General features: G+C 41.1%; 1 protein-coding gene across 12 annotated transcripts in view; it reads left to right on the forward strand.

Moving 5' to 3' along the window:
• Positions 1-10477, forward strand: part of Plekha1 (pleckstrin homology domain containing A1) — a 50996-nt gene extending 40519 nt beyond the window's left edge. For 6 of the 12 annotated variants that reach the window (XM_021653197.2, XM_021653201.2, XM_060381137.1 and 3 more), the window contains 4 exons: positions 2179-2243; positions 2987-3050; positions 5547-5636; positions 8053-10477. In XM_021653197.2, the coding sequence (XP_021508872.1) occupies positions 2179-2243; positions 2987-3050; positions 5547-5636; positions 8053-8367 (534 nt within the window). In that variant the 3' untranslated portion in view covers positions 8368-10477. Of the gene's footprint in view, positions 1-2178; positions 2244-2986; positions 3051-5546; positions 5637-6821; positions 6970-8052 lie in introns of all 12 variants that reach the window. The other 6 variants (XM_021653199.2, XM_060381131.1, XM_021653202.2 and 3 more) reach the window with 3 other exon arrangements.
• Positions 10478-21515: the final 11038 nt, after the last annotated feature.

The following is a 21515-nucleotide window of genomic DNA, read 5'->3' on the forward strand; positions in this document are numbered from 1 at the left end:
ATAGATGCAGATAGATGATTGAGTGGTGGCTGAGTTCATGTAACTACAGTGAGGGGCAAGATGCCTAGATAGGAATGAGACACCTCTCTGTGAAATAAACAGTAAGCACAGAGGGAAGAGAGCAGCTGTACAGTCAAGAAGCCTGGCAGACGCCACTTTCATCAGGCAGTCAAGTTCAACAAACTTCAGCGGTGTTGAGAATGCTGACAGCATCAGTTCTGTGCTGCTGCTGCTGAAGGTAGATAGTCTGAATTTAATCACCAAGTGACAGTAGCCACATCCAAGAGTGGGGACAGTCTACAAAATAAAGTAACTGCTGTGATCTGCAGAATTCCACATTACTCGTTCTAGAGGAGTGAGGAACTCTTCTATACTAAAGGAAAGAAAGACAGCGAGTGAGCATTCTCACACTGTAAGACAATGTGGACGCTACTTTCTCACTTTGGTGGCTATAACAAAGGACTTTAGGGCACCACGCCTAGAACAGCAGCTCAGCTCTAAGTGACCATGTTCTTGGTCTTTTTTATAAATCCATGATTGTTTCAATGTTCAAAATAAGAAAAGCAAGGTGAGATATCTGGTAGGAAACCAAACAAAATGCAAACAACTTACTCAGAAAGAAACTGGGCTGAGTGTGGAGTTAAGTGGTAGCGTGCATACTAGTGTATGCAAGGCCCTGGGTTAGAACCTCAGCACTACTAAAGGTTAAAAGTACCTAAAGTGGTCTTCAGAACTACGTGATGATGCTCAGCGCTACTCAGGATTAGGGAAATGTACATCTGTGCTGTACAGACAGCACTCATCGATCACAAGGGGGCTATGAAGAGTGAAAAGACCATACATCTTCTGTCCCCAGAGAAAATAAGTGAAGAGATAGTGTTTCTTCAAATTCCCAGATTCATATGTACGTGAGTGATGTTAGAAAAATCACCATTTGGCAGGCAACTATGCTAGTAATGATTTCAGGTAAGAATCTTCAATATTTGGTAAAACTAGTGGGAAATTTTTGTTGGAAAATCAAGTACTACACCAAGAGTCTACCAAGAGTCTCAGTCATGACCAGTGGTCCAGTCCACACCATGCACATCCTGGCAGGAATGGCTGAGAAGTAGTCGGCTGTTGTGGTGTCCTTCCAGAAGCATGTGGCCTGCACATCAGGATGAATAAACATCAGACAAACCCAGACTGGGACACAGTCTATGAAATAAGTGGCCCCAGTCGTTCTACAGCTTTGCAAGATTACAGAAGACCAAAGAACTAACTACTGTGAAATAAAGAAGACTAAGAGAAGGAACAGTGAAGCAAGTCTGTGGTAGACTGAACCTTAAGTCAGGAAATACATCAGCTTGTCTTCTGCCATGAAGGATACCCATGAGGTAACTTTTAAGATCAGAAGTTACAATCCATCCTATGTATGGATTGTGGTCATACTTTAAGGATGCCAAAGTTCTGGCTCCATAACTGTGCCATCATCTAAAGTAAAATTTACTTTAGAAATCAGAAATAAGTACCTAGGATTCATTTCAAAGGATAATAATAGCAAGCATTTCCACTTATCCCAATAATGACTTAGAGCATTCTTTCTGTTTTGAGAAAAACTGTACATGAGGGACTCAATGGTCCTTAGTTACTGCCTGGGTCACTTTTGGATGTAGCCGAGGCAGGAAAGAAGCAAAGTACAAAATTAATGGGCCATACAACCTATAAAACACAAAGATGATCACAGCACCAATCGGCTGTCTCCACAGAAGAGATTCGCGGTCACCTGTCTGTATTTTGTATCAGCTGGGGCAGCCATTCCAGGATGTGAGACATAGATGCATCATGTCTCTAACTTGCCTGCAGATATTCCTGAGCCGTGTATTCAGACAGGATTATAGCAAAGCTGGGCTTGCTGCGTGGTGCCATCTATGTCAAGATGACATTCCAAAAGAGGAAGTAGAGCACTTACTGGTCCTCATGGTCCTCATGGTTTACCATAACCAAGTCTGCTGCTTATTGAGTGACTGTCATTGAGACCAGAAATGGAGCTTCAGACAGCTGTGTGTATAAGGGCTTAAAACTGGAGTTGTCCTGCTGCTGCAGTTGTGCCTGAAATTGCCTTGACCTCCCAGTAAGATAACTAGCCGTTGAGATGAAATGTCTTGTGTCTGTTTGCTTTTTTTTTTTTTTTGCCAGGAAAAGGAACCTCTGCGGGTAATCCCACTTAAAGAAGTTCATAAAGTCCAAGAGTGCAAGCAAAGGTAAGGACAGTACAGTATGAAGAATGGCACCTCCCCCATGCATGAGCTTACAGCATGTTCTTTGTTCTTGTGTAGATTTTGTTTTTAGGATTTACTTATTATGAATACAATGTTCTGCATACATGTATATCTGCATGCCAGATGAGGGCACCAGATCTCATTATAGAGCCACCGTGTGGTTGCTGGGAATTGAACTCAGGACCTCTCGAAGAATAGCCAGTGCTCTAAACCTCTGAGCCATCTCTCCAGCCAGTCTTGTATGGATTTTTAACTGTGGTTAAGCTATGCTGCAGTTTTTTTCTTTAATCTGTAAAGTAATTTAACTTTTTATTTGAAAACTGAAAATTAGGAAGCAACTCATTTGTAAACTGACATTTCAAAAGTAGTTCATTAATGCAAAGGAAAAATTATTACAAGCAATTATTACAAGATTTAACAAATTGAGGTTGAAGTATTTTTAGTATTCAAAAGTGCTGGAGAATGCATTGTCACAAGGAGTTGCATTAACTTGTGCCATGATGAATTGAATGAACTTTGACTCTAAAGTTGCTTTATGAATCTTTTCTAAATGAGCTGTGTAAAAGCATGTGAATTGTAAGGCAAAACTGGGAAATGATAATGTGGTTTTGTTAGTTTTTTTTCTTGTTAACATTTATTGACAAATACTTGGCACTGAGCAGATAGCTGGAAGGAAAACTGTCAAACTGATTTACAAACAACTGGATGATTGCTTTTTATAACAGTGACATAATGATGAGGGACAACCTGTTTGAAATTGTAACGACGTCTCGAACTTTTTATGTGCAGGTAAGACTTACTTAGAGATTATAGATTCTCTTACAAGAACTTAATGACATTTAGAGGTTAAATAAATATAAATAAAGCTTGTTGGTTTTAACAAATAATTTACCAGCTTGAAGGATATCAAGTAGTGGGTTGTTGGTGGGATATATGTTCAGAAATGGGAGTGTTCTGTTACGAATTAGTAAGATGAATCAAAGTCACATTTGGAAGAAGGGAAGTGCTATTTTACTTAGGTTTTTGCAGTGTGCCTTCAAATGTATTATTTTTTTGTGTTTTTCTTTAATACAATTTTTTGGTAATTTTTCTTAAAAGGATACTCTCAAGTATAAATGAAGTTATCGAAAAGAGCATTTGTGTTTGTTTATGAGAATTAATACATTTACTTCTTGCAGAAAAGCTAAGAAAACTATGGTTTATAAAATACACATACTTTCACATTCAATCAGTGATCCTTACAGCAAGGTCATACTAAATGTATAAAATCTTGTTTGTGATTGTATATTGTCATTTTTCCTTTGTCATTAAAAGTTCTTTGGAAACACCTGGGTTTAATTGGGATTAAAGGCATTCAGCAGGGAGAGGTAGGTGGGTTCTGGTGAATCCAAGGCCAGCCAGGGCTGTACAGTGAGATCCTATCTAAAAAATTTTATTTCTGGAAACATTTTAAGTTGTGTCACACTCTGTGTGTGGCTGCTCTGCAAGTTCTGTTCTTTTATGGCTAAATACTCATTTGCATAGTTTTCATGCATTTAACTGTGAATGTATGATGATGGCAGCATCTCTGTGAAAAATTTGGCCTGAATTTCTGATTTCTTTAGGATGTTTCTAGGTCAAGTTTAACCATCAGAACTGTCTTTCTATTTTGTTACATTGGCTTTGATCATGTGCTCTTACTAGTGCTGAATGAAAGTGTACTCTGCCCTGTTCCTGCTCTGAGTTCTACCTTTTGAAAAATGCTCCGTGGCGTTATTGGCATTTGATAGATTCTGAGAGAGGGGGAGTTAGTTTTCTTTAGTGGTGTGACCTTTGGTAAGCTAACCAAATAACAGAACAGGCCCCACTTTTAAGATTAGCTGTGCAACGCAAACTGGGTTTGATGGAGAAAAGGTTTGGTGAGGGGAGAAATCTCAAAGTTGAGTGGGAAGGTATAGGAGAATAGAGAGGAAGAACTCAGAGGAAGGTGTAAATGTTCAAAGTACACTGTATGAAATTCATAGTTAATAAAACACTGCTAACAACCACAAAGTTCAACATATAGTATTCAAAGTACATAGAAAAAACATAGCCTAAAAATTTGAAATAAATGGGAAAATTGTTTTGCCACAATAAAGCAAGTAATCATCTTTTTTCTTTTTTAACATGTTAGTGGTTGAAAAACATTTTATATTTTACCCTGTTGGAAATTGTAGAGTCTACAATCTAATTTTGAATGTGCTTCTCAAGGAGTGAGGGCTTCTAAATGACAGAAGTAAGAAGGTATATATTGTCTCCCTTCTCAGCCTCATGCTGTGGCCATATCCCTCTGAATATTCTGATCTCATAATATTTAAATTCGCACTGTCTGGTCTTTATCAAGAAAGAGGACTACTTCTGAATATGACTACCAGTGCTTGTTTAATTCATTGTCCTGTTAGAAATCATTTCTACAATTAATATGTATGATGATGCCAGAATGACTGTTATAGTGTCAGTTACACATATAGCAAGTTTAGACTGTAGCATTTGACAGTGTAGTACCCTTTTTGGTTTCTTCCTCTTAATTCCTTTCTACAAACATTCATTATCTATACTTTGATTTATCTGATTTTAAACACGCAGTAGCTATGTTATGTCTCCATATAGTACCTTGCTCAGAAATACCTGGGTTGAAAATAGTGCTTCTAGAGCCAGGCTTGGTACCATATACCTGTAATCTCAACTACTCAAAAAGCTAAAGCAGGAGGTTCAAGGGAAACCTGGCAAAAGAGTGAATTGAAGGCCAGCCTGAGTAATTTAGTGTGACTCAGTGTCAAAACTAAAACACAAATTTAAAAGTAAAATAAAGGCTCAGTGGCTGTTTTCCTCAACTATGTGAGTATGTTGGTTCAGTTTCCCAATAACTAAACATGCTCACCAAAGAAAGGTGCTTTCAGGAGTTGGTTTTCCAGTATCCATGTTGAATAGCTCACAACTATACCTCCAGTGTTTTGAGTGTTTTGAAGCTAAATGTGGTGGCACACACCTTTAATACCAGTACTCAGGAGACAGAGACAGACAGATGACAGGCAGATCTAGAGTTCCAGGATAGCCAGGGATATGCAGAGAAACCCTGTCTCTTAAAACAAAACAAAAACAAATTAATAAAAGTGCTTTGAAAACTGTGTGTGTGTGTGTGCGTGTGTGCGTGCGCATGTGCATGCATGCACATGCAGGTGACGTTATATTACCAAGGTATGAAATTTATGCAAATAGGTGATTTTGAGAAAAAGTTGACTGAAAATTTCCTTTTATTTTCTTTAGGCTGATAGCCCTGAAGAGATGCATAGTTGGATTAAAGCAGTCTCTGGCGCCATTGTAGCACAGCGGGGACCTGGCAGATCAGCATCTTCTGTAGGTTTTCTTCTTCTTGGGGAGAAACTCTACAGGGCCTGCATCCTTTGAAGTTGTTTTCTTCCTTTCCCCTAATCCTTCAGTTTCTTTGTTGAGATTATTTGCATGTTGACTTTCATACCAATTGAACTTGCAAAATAATGCACCCTAATTCAGAGCTTCCTTGTAGTGTCACGTGTACATAACTTTCTGTGTACATTGTGTTAATGCACAAGCTGGGCAGCTAAAGAATAGAGCCTTCCTTCCTTTGTTCTTGCAGTTAGGGTCTTGTTAGTAGCTCTAGGTGAAGAAATTTGACACTCCTGGTGTGACATTGGCCTGACCATTCAAAACATTTTCAGTTCTACCAAAACATTGTTTTGTGACATTTTAGTTTCCCCTTTACTTGCCAATTTTCAGTTAAGAATTATTTTCCTTAATGGTGTTGGAATACCACTGACCAACCTAGAGTCTAATATACAGTTTTGTGTTCCCATTCACTTTTTTTCTATTTCATGTTGTTACTTTAATTTTCTAGCTAGTTGATAATAAACGTTTGTTATCTTTGCTGTAGTTTGATAGTAACATTGGAACAACTAAAGGCTGTGCTCAGATATAGCAAGAGAAATGCTTGTTCATCTTGATCAAGTAAATCCCAAGAAACAGTTTTGGAATACTTTGGCCATTCATCTTTGTTCTGAAAATGCAAACCCTTTTAAGAAATTACACCTGAAAAGTAGCACTGCTGCCAGCTGCCCTGTGTGCCGCGCCATAGCTTTTATGATGTAGATTCTGTATGTCTTAGATACCGTGTACTTCCAGTGCTCTTCCTGGTAGTAGTACTGTCTTTCACTAGTCTTCTGGGACAGATCAGTAGATAATACTCCACTTTTCTCATTCCTTATAAGAATCATTTATCATTATACTAGTATTCCTTTTCCTTTAGGAATGTCCAAGAAATCTCTTTTATGGGTATTAGTTTTATAACTGCCTGCATTTTATGTGACTTTGAATAGTCATGTATGAGATTCTCTGCAAAAACAGTGTCTGTTGGGAAGAGGGAAAGTTGGAGAAGGGTGTTTGTGTTCTGTGCTTTGTGGTGGGGGCAAATCAGACTGTCCAGCTGTGACTATCAGCAGAATTCTCTCTTTTCCTTCCCCTTCCAATATAGGTTAACTCTAATCTTAGCTTTGCACTGTGTTCCAGATGCGGCAGGCCAGAAGGCTGTCGAACCCTTGTATACAGAGGTATACATCAAGAGCTGGTGAATGCAGCACGTATGTGGGCTCTCATGCAAATGTGCCTTCTTAGTAGAGGGCCTGGACTCGCTCCTCCTTACAGCTGATCATAGAAGGTTGAGTTAACCCGACTGCCTTTTGCAGTTGTCATCACTAACGCAAACTATTTTACTGTAGTCATCAGGTTGAATATGTATAGTTAAAAAAAGACAAAAGCAACCATACTAATGGAAGCTTCCAGAACTTCAGAAACTAACTGACTGAATTGCTGCAAGAGTTTTGATTTCCATGTTTTATATATTTTGAGTTTTTTTTTTTAATTCTACAACATTTGAAATGTGCTTTTGTACTGATCGAGGCAAACTTCTGTACATGTCCACATTGGATAAATTATGTCACCAGAATTACATGGCATTTTATAGCTCTGGTGAAGTTTACCATGTAATGGGAGCCTGATGCTTACTGATTGTGGTGCTGTTTTCAAAGCAGCTTGTGTCCTAAATGAGTGCACAGCAGGACCACAGTGTCTACAGATTTGTTCTGAGAAGTACAATAAAGTCAGTATTTACTGATCTTACTTCAGTAGTTTTAAAAGTGATTCAGTTGTGCCCTTTCTTACTTTTAACATCTTAAACATATAAGTGTGTGACTTACCCAAAATAAACAGAATTAAATCAATAGAAGCAAAAACAAAACAAAATAAAAAAACAAGTTGTCAGAGTACTAGACAAAAATCATGTCTGAAAAGTCTTGATTTTTGTTGATTAATCTGTGGCCTTTTGTTTTTATGTTTTACATTTATCTTTTTAAATATTTGGGCTAATCCCTATAACTCTTAAATAAATGCTGGTAGACTCTTCTTTCAACACAATTCAGTTGCAGTTGGAACACTGTATCTTATTTTAGGGCTCGCTAGGCCATCAAAGTGCCATAAGCTGCCAAATTCAGCTTTGGGGCAGATTAGTTTCTTAGTGGAATTGGTTGTTGCCTATCATTGCTTTAAACTCACTCACCCCTAAAATGCATTGCTTTGGGAAGGAACTTGCACATTTACGCTGCATGGCTCATGCTTCTGCTTTGGATGTGTGTGTGTGTGTGTGTATGTTGTTTGTTTTTCAGAGAATCAAGTCTCACATTGAGTGACTGACTAACTTTGTTGTTGGTGATTGGCAGCATCTGACCACCATTCCTTTTTCCAGGAGCATTCCGGCTGTCATTCAGAATCCAAATACATTGTCCGTCCTGCCGGGGCAGCAGCAGCCACCTCACATTCCCCAGCCTCTCGCAGCCACTCTTTGGTCTCAAGCTATACCATGGAGAAGCGAGGATTTTACGAATCTCTTGCCAAGGTCAAGCCAGGGAACTTCAAGGTCCAGACTGTCTCTCCAAGAGAACCAGCTCCCAAAGTGACTGCCCAAGCTCTGCTCAGACCTCAAAGTAAAAATGGCCCTCAGGGAAAAGATGGTGAGCCAGTGGACTTAGATGACGCCAGCCTGCCAGTCAGTGATGTGTAAGGTGGGAGCATGTGGTCTGCCCGCCCGCTCGCCCCTCAGTGTCCTTTCATGAGGCTTCCAGCCAAAGATGACAGAGGTGAATGATTCATGCATATACTAATACTGCCTCTTGGGTGCACTCTATACGCTGGCAAACCAAGAATCTAAGGAGTGGCCAAGTTAAGAAAGGAAGAAAAAAGCTACGTCCATATTGACTGTCTGAAGCTTTATATGTATGGGTGGTAGAAATGTGTGTGATTTTTTTTTTTTTCCTGTTGACTTTGAAATTTTAAATAACAATTTAAAACATTAAAATTACTTTAAAAAATGCTAATATGACTCCCTATGAAATATTCAATATTTACACATTCCTGTCAGCTAACATTATCAAATGGGACATTGCCAGACAAAAAATTCTCAAACTCATGATGTCTGTGGTGCTGCAAAATTTATATTGCAATGTGGACTGTTTAGAAATTCTAACCATTTTTGATATTCTGGTTATTCAGGTGAGTGGCAAATTTTGCATAAAAGATTTGATTAGACTGTTGGTGCAGATGGGGGCATAACAGGGGTAGCAAAAGGGAGAGATTGGAGTTCAGCTATAACTAAGATTGTTTGGGTTTTTTTTTTGTTAGTTTGTTTGTTTGTTTTGGAGACAGGTTTTCTCTGTGGCTATGGCTGCCCTAGAACTTGCTTTGTAGACTGGGCTGCCCTTGAACTTGTGATTCTCCTGTCTTTATTGCCTCGCAAATTATAGGCCTGTGTCACTAACATGCAGCCTGAGACACTTGTTTTAAAAGTTTTAGGACCTGCACCTATCAGTATTTTATTTCAGTAAAAATTATTTGGTCATAAATGTTGGGAATATCTGATTTTTTTTAAATCAAAATTTGTAAATAGATCTTATTTCTGAATTTGGATCAGTGAAAGACCTCAGTTCTTATGTGAAGTCATAACTGCCCTTATTCATGAAATCGTTGTGGCCTCTACCTTTCCATCATTAATAACCCGTTCAAGTGCCTGTGTCTTCTCATCTCATTTAGGATTGTTCTCTGAAGTCCTACATGATTGGCTTTAAATGTTTGAATAAATTAATTTCAGTAGCATAGTTTGATATGTTAAATAAGATAGCATTTAATGTCAGAGACACCAGAATGTTGGTGTTCTACTACCTGTGCAATATTAATGTCTTGAAAAGCAAATCTGAGTATGCATTTAACTGTGGGGATATCATAAATAGAAGCACCTCTCTAAAGAACCCAGTTTCTGCTGTTGAATGATAGAATGGCTTGAGCGAGTGCTGTTTTGTGGTGAAGTGTTTGCTTTCCCCAGGCTGCTGCTCTATGATATTTCCAATTTCACACTTTTGTTTTGGAGTCATGGTTATCAGTGTTTTGCTTTTTTTGTTCTAAGACTGCTTGTTAGAGGAGGAGGAATCTGCTGCAGTGGTGGGTTTAGGGGTTAAGATGTGCTCTTTAGTTGCCCAGCACAAGAACACACCATTCGCCTTTTGTATTCATAAGCTAATATGTTAGAGCTCTGTGAAAACCACAGGACAAGGTGTTTAAGCAGTAAGTACCCTTCTGCTGCCATGTTCATTACCCAGGCTCTTTTGGAAGTTCCTTTTTCATGAACATACCTAGGAACCCTTGTATAGACACTTGGCAGCATTGATGAGCCTGGCACTGTTTTCTTTGGTACAGCATCCACAGTGCACGTTCATTTTAGCATATTTTGGTATTGGTAATTTGATATATTTCATGGTGGTAAAATTATTAGCTCTATTTTGGAACTTTTTATATAGAATTACCTTTATTCAAAAGCATAGGACTATGTTCTTGTGATTGTCAGGATCTCCTAATATTTTAGTTCTTTTGTAAGCTTATGGAAATTATTTAATTATTTTAAAGCATACTTTCTTGTAAATATGTCACATCTGAAGTGTCAACAGTTACTTTGAATACTGTAATATTTGCTTCGGTTTTTTTCTGTGTGTATAATATATCTCCTTTCAGAATGGGAATGTGCCTCCTGATGTCTACTGTTACACCTGTTATCTTTATATGTCCAATTGTTTGAACACTGTAATGACTTGAGAATAAACTGCTCAGAATTCATTTTAACTTAATTCCCATTTTGTGTGGTTCAGCTCTCATGTGAACAAGTCTGTAGAACTGGTAAGGAACATTTTGGTTGGTTTGTTTGCCTTTAAACAAATAAATTTCACACCAGGTGGTGGAAGAAGCAGCTGCTCATGCCTTTAATCCCCAGCACTGAGAAGGCAGAAGCAGGTGGATCTCTGTGAGTTTGAGGCCATTGTGGTGTGCAGAGTAAATCCAGGATAACCAGGGCAACACAGAGAAACCCCATCTCAAAAAAAAAAAAAAATGAGAGCGAGAGAAAGAAATTTCAGATTCTTGAATTCTTGGGGTTTGTTGTTGCTGTTTGTTTTTTGAGACAGGGTCTCACTTGTAGTCTTGACTGGCCTGAAACTCACTATATAGACCATGCTGGCATTGAACTCATAGAGATCCTCCTGCCTCTGCTTCCTGAGTGCTGGGATTACAAAAGTGTGTACCACTAGGCCCAGCAGATCCAGGAATTATTAAGACTGCTTCATATGAAATTGTACAAAGAAAATGTCTGTGTGTTTAAAAACTTGCTTATTTTATATGAAAAAAAAAACAACATGTTTGAATCATGTGAGCTGGTCAGGCTGAGCTAAGGCAAGACTGATTGCAGAAGACATAGGATCCCCACACTACTTGACGTGGGGAGAGGATGAGATGCAGTCACCCCCCCAAAAAAAAAACAAACATTAGAACCTTCACCCCTGCTGTTTGCTCAAGAGCCTACTTTTTGATAGTTAATGTAGTTTACTAGCTGTAGTGAACTGTATGTCTAGAGTCTAGCACAGTACCTGTTACCCAGAGGACACTCAAACACTTACCCACTGAGTGAAGGACAGACCACTAGTATAAAATATATTGAATTTTATGCTTACAATTTGAATACAAATTAATCACCTGAAGTTTTAGAATTTCTCTCCAAAGAAACCAGCAATGATTTTAGATGTCTTTTTGTTGTTGTATGTCTAGTTCATTGTCAAACCCTGCTGTATGTTCCCGTCTTTGTGACCTTGCCTCCGAAATGCAGTACATGATTGGACCTGTCAGTATTTCATGATGGAGGGGAGAGGTGCTCATGAGCTCCCCCTCCCTGAAGGACTATTTCCAGTTAATTGTGTGTGTGTGTGTGTGTGTATTTTCAATGGTATACCCACTGAAAACTTGGCCGTGATCCAGTAAATGTTGTCCCTCCAGTACACATATAAGTAACCCTGTTCAGCATAGTGGGTCACACACAAAAAAGTAAAAAAAAAGTGTAAAAGGGAGATATAAGGGTTTCAGCAGAAGAGGAACAGGTGATAAGAGGATAATGGAAAGGGTAGCAGAGGGGGAAAATGACTAAACTTCGTTATATATGAAACTGCAAAATAAGTGTATTATCTTGCTGTGGAGGCTGCAGAAAGGGCTCAGCAGTTAAGAGTATGAACTGCTCTTGCAGAGGACCTAAGTTCAGTTCCCAACACCCACCTGTAACTGCAGCTCCAGGGAATCTGCCCCCTCTGTGGCTTGAATTAGAATAATTCCCATAGACTCATATATTTGCATACTTAGTCCCCAGCTGATAAACTGGGGACTGAAAGATTGTTTTTGGTTTTGTTGGAGGATTTCTACCACTCGGAGGGCTTTGAAGTTTCAAAAGCCTACACTAGGCCCAGTCTCTTTCTCCCTGTCCCTCCCTCCCTCCCTCTCTCCCTTTCCCTCTCCCTCTTTCTGTCTCTGTCTCTCCCTGTCTCTACGCCTGCTGCCTTTGGGTCAGGATATTAGCTCCCAGCTACTCCCGAAGTCTGGAGTGTTTACTTGTGTACATCCACACCCGCATAGGCATACATATACACTCCCATACACCACAAAATTGTAGAAGTACACATTTTTAGATGACTTGCATTGAAAAATATTGCTGAACTGCTTTGTGTTTACAGTGCTAGTTGATGAAATTTCAGTGGGCCACTGTCCTGACATAAAAAGCAGTGTCTTACTGTTCATGTGATAATAGTGCCACCTTCTGGAATTGGTTGCTACATTTAAAGTAATTTGTTTTGTATTTTATTTCACCCAAACAAAGAGGAAATGAAAGAAGATACATGTATGGCAGCATAGGATAGCTTTGAAATTCTTAGACATGTTAAATCACTTTCCAAAATGATTTTTAAACTTTTTGGAGGAAATTGTAGCTTCACATATATAAGAAATAATATAGAGAAGCTGTGCATGTCTATAATGAGATGCCATCTTATAAAGGGATGAATACAGGATAAGTTTGTATGCCCTTTACTTAGTTTTCCCCAGTGATCTCCTCTAAAGAGATAGTTCGGTATTGTGAGCATGAAATAGGCTTAGGCTTAGTGGCAGGTGCCTTTACTCACCGAGCTATCTTGATGGCTTATTTGGCTTAAGATATAACTTTAAAGAGTGGATATAAAGATAATCATTTTATATACATGACCAGTGGAGTATTTTTTTTTTCTTTTTGACCTCTTGGAGTTGGAGTCAGATTTTTGTCTTCTGTGTGCTGCAGACCTAAGATGAAGGAATTTGCCCAAAGAAATAGAAAGTTCAACATATGATAAAATCTAGCATGGAAAACTACAAACCCAGATGCTGAGATGGCCAAAGAATGATGGCACGGAAAGAGACTGGCAGAGAGGACTTCTAGAAAGCCCTTGAAGTACAAGAATTGCATAAATGTTGATTTGCAATCTTGATGGTCCAAACCATCAAGATTTAAGTCATTCTTTTTAAGGCTCAAGGACCTTTCTCTCTTACAATGTATGGCACACAAATCTCCCCTTGCCCTGGTTTTCTTCAGGAGGAAGGCAAGGAAGAGAGAGCATGCAGGGGGAATTTCCATGACTCAGGAACTTGTCCAGTTAAGTCCTCCCACCCCTATCTCACTGTCTTACTTTCTTTTCCTGCACCATTATAAAATATCCTGACAAATTAGCAGAAGGGAGAAAGGGCTTAGTGAGTTCATGTTTCCAAGTCATAGTCCATCACTGCAAGTCAAGGAGGTGGCAGGAACTTGAAGCAACAGATCACATCACATCCACAGTCAAGAGCAGAGAACAGTGAATTAGTGCATGCATGCTAGTGCTCAGCATACTGAGTACTACTCCACTCTATACAATCCAGGATACTCTACCAAGGGAATGGCGCCACCTACAGTGGGCAGATCTTCCCAGCTCAGCATAATCAAGAGAGTCCACACAGATGGCCACAGGCCAACCTGACCTAGACAGATTGTGACCCCTTTCTCTGGTGATTCTACATTGTGTCCAGCTGAAAATCAAAATTAATCATCACACTTATTCCCAAATGGGAGGCTTTGGTCCCAGGGACATCTGTGCTTGGTGGCAATCATCATATATTATCTAGCTCATAATTTGGTTTCTATAGGGTGGCAGGGTAGGGGTGGATACCAAAGGACTTTAGAGAGGAGACAGACGTGCCCCCTAGGAAAATGACAGTTTATGAAGGTAAAAGTGGAAACTGTTAATTAGGTGAGCCAAAGGGAGATTTTGATTGCTGGACTTCAAAACTTTGATAGCTGGACCTTGGTAGTCAACCTCAGGAGGAGGAAGTGACCAAACAAGGAAATGGACCTTGGGGTCTAGCTTTAGGAATGCAATCTAACAGGTTTTAGCAAGGCAGGGGGAATGGGGGAAAGGGCCAGGCCTGCCAGAGCCATTTTTGCCCTGCTTGCCACATTCAGGCTGGCTGGAGTCCATTCATTTCCTACTGCCCCTCATCCTTTCTTCTCTCTCTTCCATTTGCCTGTTTATATTTTGAAGGAGAGCTGTTCCTGCCAAAGGAAGGATGGTGTTGATTAACAATTACTGTGGGAGAGGTGAGTGACACTGTGTGTAGGACCCTGGGCAGGCAGTCCAAGGTAGTGTAAGAAAGAAAACCGGCTTGAGCAAGCCATAGGGAACGCGTCAGTAAGAAGCGTTCCTCCGTAGCCTGTGCTTCAGTTCCTACCTCCACGTCCCTGCCTTGGCCTCTCTCAATGGCCTGTGACCTGGGATATGGAAGTCAAACAATCCCTTTTCTCCATAAGTTGTTTTGGTAATGTTGTTTATCATAGAAGTCAATGTATCACTTCAGGTGCCCAGGGAATGTAGAAGAGGGCATCTAAACCTCTGAAACTGCAGTTACAGTTCTCTGGGTGCTGCCATGTGGCTTCTCTTTATTTATTGCTTAGCCATCTCTCCAGATCCATGATGTAATATATATATTTTATATATTATATATTTTTATATATATTATATATTTTATATATTATATATAATTTTTCCCCCAGCACTGGGAGGCAGAGACAGCCAGATCTCAGTGGATTCCAGGCCAGACAGTCTACACAGGGAATCCCAGGCTAGTCAGAGCTACATAGAGAGACATTCAAAAACCAAACAACATGCACAACACACACACACACAACACACAGATCACATTGCCATTCTTCTGTGTACGTCTCCGATAGCTTTTTGTTACTCTGTGTCTCATGGTCCATGAAGACCAGCATGATTTCATTGTAGCTCCAGTTTCTGTTGCTTTGCTTGCTTAGTGTCATCCAGATTAGGGTGACAGGTCTCCAGAGGGAGGAGCCAGCATTCACATACTGAACATTGGGTTCTATTCTCATTTTGGAAGCAGTTCTAAAAGCCAGCTTTCATTGAGCCTTAATTGTTTGGAGATTTTTTTTTTTCTTTTCTGACCTAACACAGCTTGGCTTATGATTGTTTCTTGTCCTTAAGCTTAAAACTAGGACACGCCTTAATGAGCACCAAACAGTGTGTCTGTGGCTATGCTCACTCAGTTTCTTTCCAGCAGAAGAATTAATGTTCTTGATTAAATTTACTCTGTGTTCAAGGGGTTCTCACGGGCAGGAAGTTTCCATGAGTCCAGGGAATAAGGAATAAGTGATATGAAAGCCACCTCTATTGCAGGGCAGACAAAGATAGGCTATTCTACAGGAACAGGTCTTAGAGAGTTGTTGTAATGTAGAGGTTTTGTATTAATAAGAGATGGATATCAGCTCAGGACCCCCAAGACCAAGTTCTTAACATAAAGGAGATTTATTTGCCCCAGAGGGACAAAGGGCAGGGGATAAGAGACAAAGACAGGAGATAGAGGATGAGGGAGAGGGAAGGGAACAAGGGAGAGGAGGGATATTTGTCCTGGGTTGGGGACGGATGACAGGACAAAGGACTGCCTTTGGATAAAGAGGATACAAACGTAGTCCATAGGAAAATGTCAGTGTATAAGGGTAAAGGGGAAACCCTATGTGAAGATGAGGTGTTTCATTTTAATTAGGCATGTTAATTAGGTGAGCCAAAGGGGGCTTCTGATTGCTGGACTTTAATACTTTTAATACTTTAAAGCTGGACCTTGGTAGTCAGCCTCAGGAGGAGGAAGTGGCCAAATAGAGAATAGATCTTGGTATTTAGCTTTAGGAATGTAATCTAAGGGATTTTTAGCAAGGCAGAGGGAATGGGGGAGAAGGGCAAGGCCTGCCAGAGCCATCCTTGCCACACTCGAGCTGGCCAGAGTTTCTTTAATTCTTTTCTGTTGCTGTTCTTTAACACTATGACCAAGGCAAATTATAGAAGAAGGGGTTTATTCCGAGTAATAGTTCTGGAGGGATAATCCATCATGACAAAAAGACATGGCAATGACAGGCAGGCATGATACAGGAAACTAAAAACTCCCATCTTCAACTGCAAGCAAGAAGCAGAGAACTGAGAATGACAATGGCTTTGAAACCTCAACCCCACACTCCAGCAAGACTATCTCTTAAACCCCTGCTGTGCAAGTTTCTTCCGAGATTGAAACATTCCATCCTGCAAAAATAGTTCATTAAACAGGAAGGTAAGCAACTCAAAATCACTTCAGGAAGTCCCAGAAACTGACTAGATTCCCCTTCTAAAGTAAGCAATAAAAGCTGCAAAAACTCAGACAAGCCAAGCTGCAAAGAGGACTCTGAGACCAGATCAGGTGCCTTGAAGAAGCAGAAACCACCCGCGGTGCCCTGAAGAGGTTTAGACCAGCTGAGGCACCTGGTAAGGACACGTTGAAACCTGTTGAGCTACATGCTTGTCATATGTGCTACAGATTCCCACTCTCTGAGCTCTGAGCTATGCTGGGGTGAACGTTGATGGTGCAGTTGTCTTTGATATAATTTCTGCTCCTGTAAGTAACCCCTTATTCATATTCTTGTGAGTAACCCTAATAAAACTCACCGAGTTGGATTTTGAAGATATCTCCATACTTTGGTCTGTCTTGCGCTCCCTTGCTGGGATGAATAGACATGTGCTGAGTATTCCCAGGAAAAGTTTTGTCACACAACACCTCCCCAGATAGGTCATCAACTGGAGGCCAAGTATTCACACATCCGAGCCTGTAGGGAACCCTGTCATTCAAAGCACTGCAGTCTCACTGATCATTAGATGTCCATTGTGGGTTACTAATGACTCTGTTCTTTGTCATTTTTGTTCTGGGACTCAAACAAATTAAGCAGCCTCTGTCTGAGAAATGTCTAGAAGTCACATAAGAAGGAAAAGATACTCTGTTAACTTCAAAACTGCTCAGAAGTGACACATGCCAACAAGTTAATGCTTCATTGATCAGAGAAAATAACATGAGCTAGACATCAAAAAAACCAGGAAGTGTTAGGTAAACCATATGAGATTGGCATTTTATTACATAAAAAAGTGATAAAAATAATCTTAATTATGTATAGCTTAATATAATACAATCCAAAGTGAGGGCAATAAAATCTTGAATTATTTGATCTACTCGATATAATAAGGTTGTGAAATGTCAACAGTAAGAAGATATTTGTCATTGTATATGTATGTGTTGTGCACTTATGAGATCAGATGGTCTTAGTAAGCTGTTTTAAAGTATTCTGAGTTCTTGCAATGGGCAAAGTGCTAGGAAAGCCAGTGACCCAGACTGACAGGCAAGGTGGCTGTCCTCAAAGGCAGCCTACTCCACTACTGGGTATAGATGATTGACAGACAAGGCCATGGGGGCTGGGCATGCATGTGTAACAGGTGTACAGGACTGTGGCCAAATTGATTTCCTCAGTCATGAGAAAAGATGTGCTGGCCAACCATGTAAACACTGCTCAGAGTGACATATGCCTGCTTCTTCAAGGCCAGCAGGAGAAATCTGTGTACGCTCAAGGAAGCATGTGTGTGTGTTTGTACGTGTGTATGTCTGTGTGTCTGTACGTGTGTATGTCTGTGTGTCTGTTTGCTTTGTATTGTTTCAGGGGTGCTGGTTATTGAAATTAGTGCCTAGCAAATGCTCTACTACTGAATTTTGTGCTCGGTTTCACCCTTCTGTTTTGAGGTGCTCTCCTGATCAGAGCAGGCCAACCTAGAATGCTCTTCCTTTTGATGGACTCAACATTAACTTTATTAGATACCTTTTGTGCATAGAAACCCCCCAGTCCCCAGCTAACTTGCCCACAGAAGTGACATTCATTATAACCACAGATCCTGGCCCAAATGAGAAGGGAGGACTGTGTAGGACATGAATTCTGCCCATCATGGAACCCATCATTTTCACTCTTCTTATGCATGTGTCCCGTTAATCTTAACTAGTGTCTTCCTGATGGCGTTAGATGCTCTGTGAACTCTTTATCCAAGATTCTTCCCCCTTAGTTTTCCCTTTTTAAAAAAGTTAGTTTATGTGTATGAATGTTTGTTTGCTTGTATTTTTGTGCGGTCCTCTTAAATCCAACATAAACATCAGGTCAATGCAGATGACAAAAATTTATTGTAATCAAGCCACTACTGATCAATCAAGGCCGCAGAACAGACTTGGGAGCCGAACTACGGCCATGAAGAAACATTGTACAGCATATTTAAAGGATGAAACCATAAAGTGAGGGGAAGTGGGATGGGTTGTAGCATTGTCCAGTCATATTTTGACCTAAGGGATTGAGCAAGGGAGTTTCCATCAATCAAGACAGGAGTAGGTTCCTGGACCTGTGAACGTGAACTTAGTTTGATGCTGCCAGCGAGATATAGGAAAAGTCCTTGAAATGGCTGGACTCAGACAACTGTCTCCTTACAAGTTGTCTCTGAGATGTCTGGACTCAGACAGCTGTCTCCTTACAAGTTGTCTCTTGAGATGTCTGGACTCAGATAACTCTTTGCTTACTGCAACAAGTTGTTCAGCTACTGGAAAGTCCCCATTTCCCCCAAGGCCTGGGACCTTGAACTTAGTTTCTCCCTATGTTTAAATGGAGTTTGAAAACAAAATGATAGTCTTAGAAATAAGTTTCTTTTTTTTGTTCCCAACAGTTATGTTTAGCTATCATGTACATGCCGAGTGGTCATGGAAGCTAGAAGACAGCATTGTATCTCTTGGAAACAGAGTTATAGATGGTTGTGAGTTATTATGTGGATGCTGGGAAAAGAACCTAGGTCCTGTGGGAAAGCAGCCAGTGCTCTTAATTGCTGAGCCATCTCTCTAGCCTTGCCTTTTTATTTTTGATTTGAATGTTCTGGTTACAATCATTCTAAAGCCATTTGTAATTCTTTTACCGTTGGTAGTTTGTCTTCATTTGTGATAGGCAGCAAATCTTCATTTTTAATTAGGTCACATAGGGGGTCTTTTATTTTTATTTTTTTTTAGGTTATGGTTTTGGGTCCTGTTCACAAAATCTCTTGGCCCCCAGATCATGCAGTTTTCTTGTGCAGACCCCTTTTCGTCTGGACCCTTCCCTTGTTTTGGCTTTTCATGTTTAAACCCCTGATCCAGTTAGAATGAGTGCTTATATCCTGTACGTGCATGCAGCTAAAGTTCCCTTTTGCCACCCGAGTAGCAATTGGTGCAGCACCCTTCCTTCAGAAGATCGTGCTATAGAATTGCACCAGGTGACTATAGACTTGTGTGAGTCTGGGCTCCTTTTTGTTCTGTTGGTTTATTTATCTGTGAGCCAGCACCAAACTGCCAGCTTATCTTGTGAGACAGTGTTAGTCAGGGGTCTTTCACGGACTGTACGGACTGAACCTATACATATAAAGTGAATTTATTGGAATGACTTACAGGCCCCACTGCAGTAGGAATTGTTGTAGCCCTCACAACAACAGGACGGTAGTTACTCAGCCTGGTAGGTACTCACGAGGCTGGGCGTTTCAGCTGGTCTTCTGCATAGCTGGAATCCTGAAGAGGTAGGCACCAGTGGAGGTGCTGGCCGTGTAAGTGCAAGCGGGCAAAGAACAAACACCCCTTCCTTCTTCCATTGTCCTCATGTAGGCCTCCAGCAGAAGTATGGCCCAGATAAACAGTGTGTCTCAAGATCTGCTTAAAGGTGTGTGTCGATCCGGATCAAAGGTGTGTTGTCTTCCAGCCTCAAGATCCAGATCACAGGTGTGCCCTCCATTTCTGGATGGCAGTTCATTCCAGATACAGTCAGGCTGACAACCGAGAACAGCTGTCACAGAGACCTAGACACCACCTTCAAAGGAATCCCAGGAGCTGCCACTTCAGGGAAGACAGTTTGCAAGGCTGTTTCCTTATGCTGGGAAACCAACTCAGCTGTGAGGCGCAGGGAGGGGGAACCTGGAAAATGGAAAGGCAGAGTGAGACACATCTAGATGTGGAAAGAGTTGTTCTGAAGACCTAAAGAGTGTGTGTGAATATGTGGTGTGTGCACGTGTTTGTGTGTGCAGCTGTGTGTGTGTGCAGCTGTGTGTGTGTGCATGTGGAGCCTGAGGGGCGTGTGTGTGTGTTGTGGGTGTGTGGGTGTGTGTTTTGTGTGTGGAGGTGCATTTGTAGGTGTGCTGGCGCTTATGTGTGGCTCTCTCTGTGTGTGTTGTGTTTGTGTGTGCATGTATGTGTTCAGCTGTATGTGTGTGCGTGTGGAATCCTGAGGGGTGTGTGTGTGTGTGTGTGTGTGTGTGTGGAAGAAGCCTGCAGCCAAACTTTGGGTATTGCTCTCAGATGCTACCTACCTTTGATTTTTTGGAGTTGTTTTTGTTCTGAGATTGGGTCTCTCACTAGCCCAGGGCTCCCCCACTTAAGCTAGACTGTCTGGCCAGGGAGCCCCAGGTATTCACTCATCGCTGACTCCCCAGCAATGGGGCGTCCTCTACCATGCCTGGCTTTAAATTTTTTTTTTTATTTTTTTTTATGTGCATTAGTGTGAAGGTGTCAGATCCCTTGGAATTGGTATTACAGACAGTTGTGGGCTGCCATGTGGGTGCTGGGAATTGAACCTAGGTCCTTCGGGAGAACAGACAGCGCTCTTAACCACTGAGCATCTCTCCAGCTCCCATGCCTGGCTTCTTTGGTGTGAATTCTTAGGGTTTGAACTCAGGTCCTCATGTTCAAACCACAAGCAAAATTTTACCAACAGAGCTGTCTGCCCAGCGCCCAAAGCTTCTGTTTTAAAGGATCATTAGATGAGCTGAGGTTATCACAGGAAGTGTGAAAGTTCATCTCATTGGAAAATATTGACAAGTCCCCCATCCCCTGCCATCTCCTCAGGGTTAGTGGTGAGACTATTGAGATTCGGAAGGAGCCTGTGGCCATCTTCTCATGCTTGGGCACATGGTGTACCCTTAGCTGAGTGGCTTATTCAGAGAGTAGAGGTAGGTGGATGGGGGGAGTGGGTAGAGCAGAGGTGTGGGGGGGGAGTGGGGAAGGCAGAGGGGGAAGGCCAGGTGCAGAGCTCAAGAGTTAGGCAGGCTAGGTCTGAAGTGCCCGGGGAAGAAGCAGGAGGGCAGGTAGAGCAGAACCCTGTGTCAGGTAGGATCTCCGAAGGGGCTGCTGTCTTGAGGAAGAGCTGTCTAGGGCTGTCTTGTGTGGGCTTGGAGGGGAAAGCTGGCTTTCTTTACCTTTCCTTCCTGGTAGTCTTGTGGGCAGTCTCCTCCAGTGTTAATGGTTAGTGTAGAAAATTAAAAGCAGAAAACAACACCCACTATCCCTCCCATCCAGAGGGGACGCTCCTGCCCCCATAAAGCCTTCTAGATTTGGGTCTGAGAACAATTTTTGTCAGTCAGGGCAGACACACACACACTTCAT

Source organism: Meriones unguiculatus, chromosome 1 (assembly GCF_030254825.1).
Source record: "Meriones unguiculatus strain TT.TT164.6M chromosome 1, Bangor_MerUng_6.1, whole genome shotgun sequence".
Classification (NCBI taxonomy): domain Eukaryota; kingdom Metazoa; phylum Chordata; class Mammalia; order Rodentia; family Muridae; genus Meriones; species Meriones unguiculatus.